The sequence below is a fragment of the Sylvia atricapilla genome, chromosome Z (assembly GCF_009819655.1).
Source record: "Sylvia atricapilla isolate bSylAtr1 chromosome Z, bSylAtr1.pri, whole genome shotgun sequence".
Lineage (NCBI taxonomy): Eukaryota > Metazoa > Chordata > Aves > Passeriformes > Sylviidae > Sylvia > Sylvia atricapilla.
In genome coordinates, this window is record NC_089174.1 from 12484089 (window position 1) to 12496139 (window position 12051).

General features: G+C 41.1%; 1 protein-coding gene across 1 annotated transcript in view; it reads left to right on the forward strand.

Moving 5' to 3' along the window:
* VCAN (versican) overlaps positions 1-12051 on the forward strand; it is a 99036-nt gene that overhangs the window by 27965 nt on the left and 59020 nt on the right. The window contains exon 6 of the mRNA XM_066339648.1: positions 6796-7089. Coding sequence (XP_066195745.1) covers positions 6796-7089 — 294 coding nt within the window. The remainder of the gene's footprint in view (positions 1-6795; positions 7090-12051) is intronic.

The window sequence follows — 12051 nt, forward strand, 5'->3', positions numbered from 1 at the left end:
TTTTGTTTGTTTTGTTTATTTTTGGGGGTTTTTTTGTTAGGTTGATTTGTTGGGTTTTGTGTGTGTGTATGTGAGAGAGATTTTATTATTTTCTCATTCTCTTGAAAGTTTTAAAATCAGGAGTGTGACAACAACTTCTATGACTTCCAGGAGAAGTTTATGGGTATAGGGCATAGAAGCAGTATAGGTAGGTTCTGCTGACATGCAGAAGAGTTACATTACTCTTTTTGGATGAGGAGAAACAGGCAGATGCTAGGAAGACACTGTGCCACATGTGGTGTAGCGCAGGATAAACCATTCCTCAGTGGCTTCACAGAAACTTGAGCCTCTGAGCCTTTTTCAGGAGGGGCTGAGGAGCCAAGGTGGCTTTGTCTGTGTAACCGGAGCAGTTTCTGTTAGGACAGGGGTTAATTTCAACTGAGGAGGCGCTTGTTAGAAGATACCCAGCATCTATGAGTTTATACTTCAGAACAACTCATCCACAGAAGATGAAAATTTAGACAGGGTGTTAGTGGAGTTATTGGAAGGTTGAACTAAACTAGATTGCTGTGTTGGTAGGAAACTTACAGTTCAAATTATGTCAGATTTTTATGGTCCTGTTCACCAAAAGATGATCCTGAATGCTGTGACCTTTAGCTCATGACTTAATTCATAGCAAAATGAATCCATGGCATTTAGGGTGTGCTTAAATACAACTTTTTCCATGTGAATTTCAAAGCTCATATCTGTGTACCGTGCCCTGATTCAATGCCAAACCTATTAGACTTGCTTGCACTAAAGAGGTCCTTATTTGGAGGGTCTGTGTCAGTGGAATGACTATTCATGGCTCAAGCCTGACTAATGATATCAAAATTTGGTCTATAACAAGGATGTCACCAGGGAAGTCATTGAACACTTATTAGTCTGTTGGCTGCTGTTGGTGTGTTACCCCAGGTGGCCATAAATGGTGGTGGGAATGCTCGCAATACATTTTAAAATAAATGTGCATTGAATTTGCAGTACAAATTTGGGTATTTGCACTAAGGATTTGTAGGAGCAACTCCATCTCGATTTTATTCCTTTTTGGCTGTATGGAATCAGGCAGTTAGCCAGAGACCAGGATTTCTCCTTAAATCACAAATATTAGCTTAAATTGAAACCAGTTATCTAGGCTAACTCTAACCATTTCCTTGTTCTGAGGAAGGCCAGAGAGATTAATGACTGCACAATTCTAATTTAAATAGTATGAGTTGTGCTGCGACATAAGAATAACTGTGGGAAGAACTGAAAATTTCTAAGCTCCTGGAGATAAAAATGAGAACCTGGAGTCAAAGTGCCATTAAAAAAGCTACTAGGCATGATGTTTTATTGCAAACTGTTTTACATTCTTCATATTTCATCGCTTATTTCAGTGTACCAAACACTAACAAAAACATTTAGATTATTTTAGCTGCAGGAAGTAATTTACGATTAAATATTTTAAAGTGACTGAGCTGCAAAGGTGTGGGAGAGCATCCCTTAACACCACCAGCCAGAGGGATGTCTCCTACGGTATAATCCCTTGGATGGAGATGAGTGGTGGGTGAGGAAGAGTTTGAATTCTTCAGACAAGCAGTGTGTGGTTAATTTGGCAGTGCTGTGGTGTCAGAGAGATAGAGCCACCACCAAAGCACACTGGTGGAGTGAGGGCTTGTGCTGAGCCAAAGCACAAACCACCCCATCAGGATTGTCTCCTGGCCAGGCTTCCTCGGAACCCATGTAAGCCATGTAAGCCATGTAAGCCTGACAAGTGACTGTAATTTGCAGATGGGACACTCACACTAACACTAGAGTTATTTCTGGGGTGTCTGTGGGGAAGATTGTACAACCTTCCCTCCATGCACCATCTCCTCCCCACAGTGAGTGCATGGAAGAAGGATGAAAACCAAATCCAGATGTCCTTTGAATATTTTCCACCTACTCTCATGTGGTTTTGCTGTTGTCATGGAAATTTCTGTGAGAATGATAGTCATAATTAAAGGAGTCAATTTAAAAAGGCCTCAGGTGAGAAGTTTCTTCTGTGTTTTGGGCAGCTAAAGATCTCTGGAGTCTATTCTGATTCTGGACCAACAACTAGATTAGGTTGCAAAACTGGGACACAGAGAAAAGCATGGTTTTTTCTCTAGTTCAGGGCTTGTGGTAGAATTATGAGCCTTTCCATTATACTCGACACTTATCTAGCCCTGAATTATGTGACATCGTGCAGGGTTAAGTTCTCAAGAGGATTGCTGTTCAGCCACTGGGTCTGCACAGAACAGACTCAAGACATTCAGGAGAGTTTATTTAAATCACTGCTGCTGTGCATCAAAAGAATTCAACTGACTTGTTCTGACATGCAAGAGAAAGACTTCATCTTGTCCAGCCTTCTGCTTTAAAGTTGAACCAAGCTGCTTGGATGTTTGTGGTTTTCCAGCCCTGCAGAGTGGTTTTGGTAATTAGTGGCTTTGTTAAGGACACCTCTCTATTACCCTGGTGTGTCAGAGAACCAGCCCTGAGAAAGAGGGGTGGGGGACATGGAAGTTCTTGGTCCTGAAGGCACAAGGGTAAATGTTTTAGTCCTCAAAGTGATCATGGTATTCCTGCTTCTTTGCACACTTGACTATGTCCTAGGAATGAAGTTTTGAACAGATTCCACATTTTTGAGGAAAAGAATGTTGTGATGGCAGTCTCATGACTGCCTAGGCTTTGACCTGCTGGCTGTGTCCAGGTGAGGGGCAGTAAGCATTTTCTCCTATGGGAATGATTAGCTTTTCATACGATTAATATCCTTCTCCATTTTCTAATATCTGTCTTTGGATGACTATGAAGGTTGTAGAATCTGAGCACCTTACTACAGTGTAAAGCTCATGGGCACCAAATTCCAGATGGGACAGTAATAATCACATTATCATAGAATCATTAAGACTGGGTAAAAGAAGACTTTTGAGATCATTCAGTACAACCATCAGCTCAGCCTGTCAGTACAGGTTGTATGTTGACCCCTGGCTTTGGTTCTAGCCTGCCCTTCTTCCTTGCTTTTAAGTTGTGTGATTCATGACATTCACATCTACCAACATGCCCAGCTCACCAAGACATCTCGTGTGGAGAGAAAGTGAATCAAAGCAATGAAACTTGCTATAAAATCAGCTGATAAGATTTGTAGAACTGATTCTTGTAGAACTTAAACTTTTTCCTGAGGAATTCTAGGTGAATCAGCTTTTGTCTTCAAAAAAACCCCTGACTTTTTCATCTGCCCCAATATTTTGGAAAGAGATGGAAAAACCCTGAATTTCATCAGGTGTCTCTTTTGACCAAGCGAAACAAGCACATGTAAGAAGAAAATCCTGGGGATTCTTGGAGTGCTGTGACTGCTGAAGCTGCTCTATCAGCCTGGAGCTTGGTTGGAGCAGGAGCCAGCAATAACACACATTACATTATTGTCTGCAGTCTAAACATTGTCACATTCTCCACCCCACCCTCTGGTACTGCAGAACCAGTTTTTCTTCATCTGCTGGCCTAAAAAAAAGGGCTTTGCCTGTACAGTATTGCTGAGTTACTCAGGGTGTGCTCCAGCTATAAAAACACTGCACATGGCTGTTTAACACATACAGAATTGAATTTCCCCTGCCTGATTTTGGTGGCTATGTCATTTGTTTGTTGAACAGACAAGTTTTCCATCTTAATTTCCTTGTTTTCAGTGTTCTGGCTGGGAAATTGAGGGGCTTCCAGTCATATCAATAAAAACACTCTTAAGAATGTGGTGGTATCAGTCCTCCTTTTAAATATGGAAGCTGTTGTCCTCTCAAAACCAGGAGTAAATTGTAGAGGCTGCATGGATAAAATGCATTTCATTAACTTCAGAATTATTTTTCTTGCTTTTTAGAAGAATTTCTGTGCAAGGCTTGAGTCCTTTTCTCTTTGATAATTCGAAGGAGTCAGGTTGTTTCAGCCACATGCTAGAAGTGAATGAGATCAAGAAACCCCTGGAAAACTCCCATATTTACATCTTTTTTGTAAGGTGTTTTGAGAAGCTTGCAGAAGCAGGACAAACTTTCAAGTGTTCCTAGATTCATATATAAAGCAAGGCCTTTATTCCACTTTATTATAAGTTATTAAACTCTCTCTTTGTTTTTCACATTTCATCCCAACAATTATTGATCACATTAAGTGCTCATTTATTCATTGAGGAGCCATAGCTCCTAAGGTAAATGACTGCTATCTGCAATATGACTTTTGCTCATTACTCAATTTCTTAAAAATCAGAATTGTGGAATCATAGAAAAGTGCTTTCTGACTAGAGCAAATACAAGACGACATGCTTTAATACCTTTGCCCCTTATCTTATCAATAGTATTCCTGAAATAAATGCCATTTACTTGGTATATGATGGAATTTTGCTGACTGCCCTGCTGCCTTTTTGCCTTCTCTGTGAGGTTATTGTCATAAATTCTTAAATATATCACTTAGTTGTCAAATACTTTGGATTTCACTTACTGGATTGTTTTGGTTAAGATATGTTTTCCTGAAATATGTGGGGGGGTTATTTATGTTTTTTCCTTATTTTGTTTTAAATTGTGTTGTTTCGATTTTGTTTTTTGCAAAACAATCCTTGACAAAAATAGTATCTGTTTGACAGCAGCTAATTTAAAGAAATGAACAAAATAAGCCGGTAAGAGATCAGTAGAATATATTCAATGCAGAGAAAGGTATGACACCCATCTTTCAAGTGTGCAGGATTATCATTATTGCAGATACAGGCATATTCCAGGGCAAATTTGAGGCAGACTTCTGCCTAGAAAGTGCAGCTTGGGTAAGTCAGTTCTCTGCCACGTGACCTCTCTTAAAGAAGAACCCTGCATTTTGAAGTCTTACACCAAGACATAAGCCCCTCACTAAGTTTCTCTGCCTTAACTGAGTGCAGATGACATCTCAGAGGAATAAATAACACAAACTTCAATGATGTTGTGTACAAGCTCCATTTGGAGCCAGTAATTCAAATCACTTGGTGGAAAAATTGCTTTTCTAGGAATCTTGCACTGTTTATTCACTTTCCTGTGTATTGTATAAATTTCTCTCAGAAGGAATGTTGTGGGATTGTCTGCAATTATTTTTTTGTTTACAGAAGTCATGACAATTCATTGTTCTTCTTCACTTTTCTCACTTCCTCATCTAACTGGACTGATATCTGCTATATAATTGAAATTAAATTGCATTTAAACTATTAATTTTCATATATATATCATAGCTGCTGTGAGGGGATCAATGAACAGTCCTCAGAGCAGAGAGGGCTGCTGCCCTGGAGAGGTCCTTCTTTGCTTCCCTGTTCAATGGTGTTACTTTTGGGACAGGATTTTGGGATAAGTGCATCCATCACTCTGTGCTGGACATGGCACCAGAGCTGGCAGGTAGATTCAGAAGGATGTAACAAAAAATGCTCATTATCTGTGTGGTCTGAAGAGCTGAATGAACCATTCTGAGGATGAATGGATCTTTACTTCCCCTTATCTGTCCCTTGCCAATAGACACACTCTGTCCTTCTACCTCCAAGCTGCAAGCTGCACACAAGGTGTAAGGCAAGTTACACCATAGCATTGGTGCAACAGCTGTAATAACAAATCAAAGCCTCTACCTAGGAGGAAAAAGAAAGCTGGCACCTTGCCTCTTTTCGCACTTGCATTCCTTTTAGTCCCTAAACAAGCGTAATATTGATGTGAATGAAACTGCTATGTATAATGTAGTTTCTGTCTGCATTTTTCTGTATTCCCTTTAGACCTGTGCAGGGGTTAAGACAGATTGCATGGCTGGTGTGGAAAAGCAGTGTTTTCCTGCAGGAGTGGCTGTTGTGTCCTGGCCTGCTGTGGGTGAGGGAGGGCATCACTCTCTTAGAACACTTATTTTGAATTTGCACTGCTGGTTTGAATACTTTCATTTTAGGTGTGGTTGGTTTCATCTGAAGTCTAAGCAAAAACTGGAAAGGGGTCGGTTTACTGCTTCATTCCCAGGACATGAATGTGGGAGGCTTAATTTTTCTTTAGAGAGTTTGGGTGAATAAGGCAACGGAGACAAGGTGATTTACCTTGGAAACAAAATATTAGACATGCTATTTGCTTTGTTGCAGTTTCCAATTGAATGACTATTACTTGCAAATTGTTATTCCTTGGAAGCTGAACTACACTATCAACATTCTAGACTAATTCAGCTTCTACACACAAAGAAGGCTTTGTGCATGCAACATGTCTTGTGCATTTCCTGACCTTTGTTTCCACATGGGGCAAGATGAAGACTGATGAAAATTCGACATTAGAAGCTGCACTAGAGCAGCCAGTGAAGAATATTTCCTATTTTGTTGGGTGTTTGAAATGAGATTCTAGCAATGCCTGAAAGGGCCAGGTAGGAGGCTTGCAGAAGTAGATGTACTTTATGGAGAAAGCAAATTTTGATGGACTGGATTTAATTAACTCAGTTGAGCTGCAAAATCTACTCTGACAGGGGTCACAGTGAAGTCTCAGGGCTGCTGTTACCTTTGCTAGAGACCAAGTAAGGGACTCAGTGTCCAGCCACAGTGTACTTCATGGCATAAAGTTTGCTTATAAATGCTCCTGCTTTGTGGCAGTGTAACTTTCAAATTCAAGCCTGGAACATTTGGATTACTGCTATCTGTTTATTTTTCTTTTTAAGGAAAAAATAGTCATGTTTTGGGCAAAAGCTCCAACCTTGCAGGACTCTGGGAGCAGGAATTGATTGATGATGGAATGTGCTACTCAGCCTTTGTTATTTTTTTTTTCTTTCCTCTTCCAGATGAAGTGGTCCATGTCTCAGCCCCCCAGAAGTTCACCTTCGAGGAAGCTAGGGAGCTGTGTCAGGAGCGAGGCGGTGTCCTGGCTTCCGTGGGGAACCTCTATGTGGCCTGGAGGAATGGCTTTGACCAGTGTGACTACGGGTGGCTGGCAGACGGCAGTGTCCGATACCCAGCCTCTGTGGCACGGCCCCAGTGCGGTGGGGGTTTACTTGGGGTGAGAACCCTGTATCGCTATGAGAACCAAACAGGCTTCCCTTACCCCGATAGCAAGTTTGATGCCTACTGCTATGAACGTAAGCATATATTTATTTTTTCTTTTGGTCGTGATTTCCATTATGCTTGCTGCGGGATGTGGTTTCTTTATTGTGAGTTTTGCTTTGGTTCTTGCAGCCCGTGTGGGTTTATAGAAACTAAAACTAATGTCTCAAAGTAACATTGACAGGTGAAGACAGGCAGAGTTTCAAGGTAAGATTTCAGCCTAAGCAGTGTTTTTTGACTGTGAGTCTGTGGGTGCTCCATATATTGGTGCCTGAGTGATCCTTGGTATCTTTGCATCTTTTCAACGGACACAAGTCAGACATTCAAAACCCACCTGGGCACGTCACCTTCTCCAGGAGACTCTGCCTTGGCAGGGGCTGGACTAGATGATCTCCAGAGTCCTTTCTAACCACATCTATTCTGTGGTTCTGTGATAAATGTCCTAAAGGTGAACAATGGATATTCTGTCTCCAACGATGGTGGCAAGAGAAGCTGCTGTACATGGGCTGTGTACAAGGCTGGCCACTTTCAGGTCTCTCAGATGCCAGTAATTTGTGGGCTGTCTCTGGATCCCAGGCACGTTGTCCTGGGATCTACATTCTTTCTCTTTCTTATTCAGTGTTTCATGGGCCAGTGGGTGGTCTAAATTGCCTTTCTTACTGCTGCTTGTTTACCTCCTGGTATTTTCACAGGAACTTCAAGCGCTTTCCACGTTCATATGGTAGACTTCACCAGTCTAAACCAGATGTACTCCACACCTGTCACCTTTCTTTTGGGGTCAAATACTGGTCTGTAACCTCATTTATCACCAGTGCCAGCTGCCTAGCTCTGCCATTACGATGCAGCCTCTCCATGCATGGGTTCCTGCTGTCCCAAAAAGTTCACCTGCTTCCCTGAGACTTGCAGCCTCAGCAAGGGAGGGGGGGTTGGACAGCTCAAGTATTTCCCTGCAGCCCTCTCTGTCCAAGGAAGTTCTTTGTTGGAAATAGCACAACTGACATTAATGTTGTGCTAATGTGTTGAGTTAAAAGTTCAGAACTTGGTCATTAACTATGAATATTTAGGGTTTTTGGGTTTGTGCCAGTGACTGTAACTCAGAATTATTTGAAATGTGCAGTTTGTACTGTCCCCATTTTTGTGGATGATGAACTTACTGCAGCTGCAGATCTTTCCAGCTCAGGCACTGAAGAGTCATTTATGAGCAAATCTTACTCTTTGAGAACAAATCCTGACATCTGCTGCAACATTATGATCTGGCTGTTCTCAGACACTGTTGGTTTGTTGTTTTAATTTTCCTTTATAGTTTGTGGGTATAATGTTCCAAAACTTTGCATGTGGAAATAGTCCTAATGGAATTGCTTACAAGAAAAAGGACTTAAGTTCAGGAAGGAGCCTGTGCTCTAATCTGCAGAGCAGCATTTTGTCATATGACTCCTTCTGTTCCTACTCCAAATTGTTTATGACCTGTTTAAAGTGTTATGGATAAAAAAGACTTTAATGAGAGTGTATTTCATAAGTCTCTCTAAAAGACTGGGGTAAGAACTGAACGTTTTGCCTGTAATCTAGTCTTTAGTTAGGACAAATTCCAACCTGCTGTTTGTTTTTTGAATTTTTGCTGCTTTCAAGCAAGATGTGCCTTTACAATGTTCTTTCCAGAAGTTTTAGTTAGCATGGTTTGTGGTAACATACCGTTTGTTGTAAAGGTGACCTTGATAGGTATTGTTGCATGCTATTTAAAGGCTTTTCCTGCAAAGTCTTGCCCTTGTTATATAAAGAATAAATATTTCATCACTTTGCAACCCAGGAATAGACAGTTCAGGACTATCAAACTTTTTACTAGAGAAAATAAGACTAAACAGAACCAAAACAATTTGGTAGAGACTGAGCGGCTGTCTAGCACTTTTAATTACAAGGAAGAGAATATCAGAATTAATTAAACCCTGCTGGGTAAAGGACTCAGGTTTTGCCAGATATATCTGGCTTTGTGTGGGGTGTCATGCTGTACCCTCATTCAGGGTGCCACAAATTTCTGGTTACTGAAAGCTCTTTCTCCCCCTCAGAAGGTGCTTGGGATCTCACAGGAACCAGCTGTGAGTCCTCACTGGTTTTGCTAAAAGATTTATGCAAGTGGTGAGTAATGAGACTCCCTGCCCAGCATCTTGGTCCTCCACATCTCAAGCAGCTGCCTGGTGCAGTGGCTTTAGAGTGAGTCACTCTCTCCCACTGGGGCCTTGGAGTCAGTCCCTTCTTTGGAGCAGAAAAAGGGAGAGGATTAAAAAAAATGGCTCTGCATGAGAGCAGAAGGCTTGAATTTATGTCCTTTGTTTCAAATCATCTTTTGTCTGGAAGTTTGTTCTGAAATTTCCCATTATCTCAGTTTCAAAGTTTCAGTCCATCACAAAATCCACCGTCCCCCAGCTCTGCCTGCTTTAGGGTTGACATTTAGTTTTCACACAGCGATTCCCACAGTGCCTGACAACAAAACTGTCCTGCCCAGGAGCTGGGCTCTCAGTGAAACCCCAGCCCCCTGCTCACAGCTCTCACTGTATCTCACACTGCATGGGTGTGTCTCCCTCCTCACCTGGACATTCAGTCACACCACAGCACATCTGTGCCAAACCAGGCAGCTGTCTTCACAAAGACAAATTGTGTATTTGAGAAAGAGGGTATCTTCTTGTTTATCCCTGCTCAGGCTCCTCACTTCTGTTTTGTGATTATGAGTCTCTCTGGTGGAAAATCTCAAAATATTAGTTTTAATTTGTGGTTTTAAGAAACCTCAATCTGTATTTTTTGCATTTTGCTTGTTTTTAAAGAGGAATCATATTTATTGAAATACACGGAAAACATAAGGAGTAAATTCAATTTAAAAATTATTTTCACTAGTTTCAGTAGAACAGCCAACCTGGACAACTTTTAAAGTACAGCTAAGTTCAGGATTTTAACTTCAGCAGTGTTATGGGTACAAAATTACATTGTATGAAATATCTTGACTTTATGAAAATAAGAGTGGTCCAGACTAATGATATATGATTTAAAATCAAAAAGTGCTGTGAAAAACCCCTGAAACTTTCTCCCCTTTGATCACAAGTGCTTTTTTCATTCTTCAAAATCCACATGGCTCTAAGCTTCTGAAACATTATCTATGTGTTTCATTTTATGCCTCCAAGGCTTTTGCCAGACCTTTTTTTTTTCCCTTTCTTTTCTCTGAGATATACCTATTCAGGTATCTGATGGGGCCTGAAAAGGTTTCAGGTTGGACATGATTAAGTATTTGCAGCTCCTGGGAGGCCAACATCAGAGGGAAAGTTTTTCAAATGTTAACATATAGGACTCATATTAAGGTGTTTAAATAAAAAAGAAAACAAAATAGCAGTTTTGTTTGCTAATTTGTAAGAGATTAAAACATTTTATCATTAAGAAAATCCTTTTTAATAAATGCATATTTAATAAATAGTTCTTTCAGAGAGCTATAGTAGATTTATTTAATCATGTACTTCTGCCTCCCAGTCTCTCCAGGCCTAATTCACTGGAGTTTGTAGAAATCTTGTCACAGACTTCAGCTCACTTTGGATGGGCCTTTTTATCTCCCAGCACCTGTAGAACAAATTCCAGAAGACCATTAAGCAAAAGGCATTCAGGTTTTTAACTTACATAGCTGCACCAAAGCTGAACTTGATGAGCTTCGTACACAGAGGTGGTTGAATTTTTTTGAAACATAAATCCTGTTTTTGTTGAGAAACACTGATTTATTAAAGTTGAAATCTTTCATAGACCTGTATTGGTTTTGGCGAATGTTTCAGCAAAACATTTTTTACTTGACTCAAAACACGTGTTGACCATTTTGTTCTGGATTTCTCCATTCTCTTTCCCATTTTCCTCTCTCATTTTGACTTAGTTTCATGCACCTTTATTGCTTTTCTTTTGTTATACCACTCTGGTTTGGCACTGCGATTTAATTTTTGCCGGAGATTGGAAAATTCCAGATCTGAGATGGTGTTGCCATGTGTGTTCTTCAGGAATGGAGTCCATTCTGCTTTGATTGTTTCAAGACAGCCCCACTGAGAGTGGATCCAAGTCCTCCACTGCTTGGGGCTGAGGCCCTCTTGCTTTGATGTTTCATCTATCTAAAGCTCAAAATCAGAGCATGATTTTCTAGAATAAATATAGGAAATTATGGCCTTCTCAGAGTTTTGAGGTGTCCTACAGCATGAGCCACTGTGATGGCAGGCTCAGCCTCAGGAAACATCCACAGTGCTCAGTGCTCCAGTAGCAGGCAGGATAAAGACTTTTAGCCACAGCTCAAAAGCTGGCAGGAGAAAAGTCTTCCCCTTCTGCTGCACGTGACTTAGCTTGGAAAACCTTGAATAGCTGGGCAGCTCTGTCCTTCTCCACAGCAACAGTCGGTAGCTGTGTGTCCCAGCTATTTCCTGGATGAGGGAATTATTTCCAGTCTGATGTCAGGGGCTGTGCTATGGGAGATCTGTGGATTTCTGATCAGTTTGGGAATGGACACAGAATAATGAAACAGAGGACATGGTGATGCATGAGGAGCAAAATTGCCAATCTGAAGGTAAAAAACCTGAAAAGAAATTTATCTGAGAAGAAAGACAGTGCAGTGCTGGACATAACAAAGACAGTGTGCTCCAGCATTTCAGAGTCTAGTTTCAGAATGCGCAGGCAAAGATCCCAAGATCAAGGCACTGACCACAGGGTGTGCAGGGCTGCAGGCTCTGTTCAGGCAGAACTCAGGCACAACTTCTCCTCTGTGAAGGTGAAGCTGTGCAAAGAGATTACCCTCAGACAACTGTTCTCCAGCCTTTTATTATTTTCCTAGGAAAGTAGATTTATGTTCCTCTCTCAGATATGCCATTTATCAAGACCCACACAGCTGCTGAGAACCGCAGTAATTTCTTGGTTAGGTGTGGCTTTAGTAAATCCTTCCCTCTCTCTGCTGGGCTCATGGTGACCAGCACACTGACAGCTCCTTGCAGCTTCTT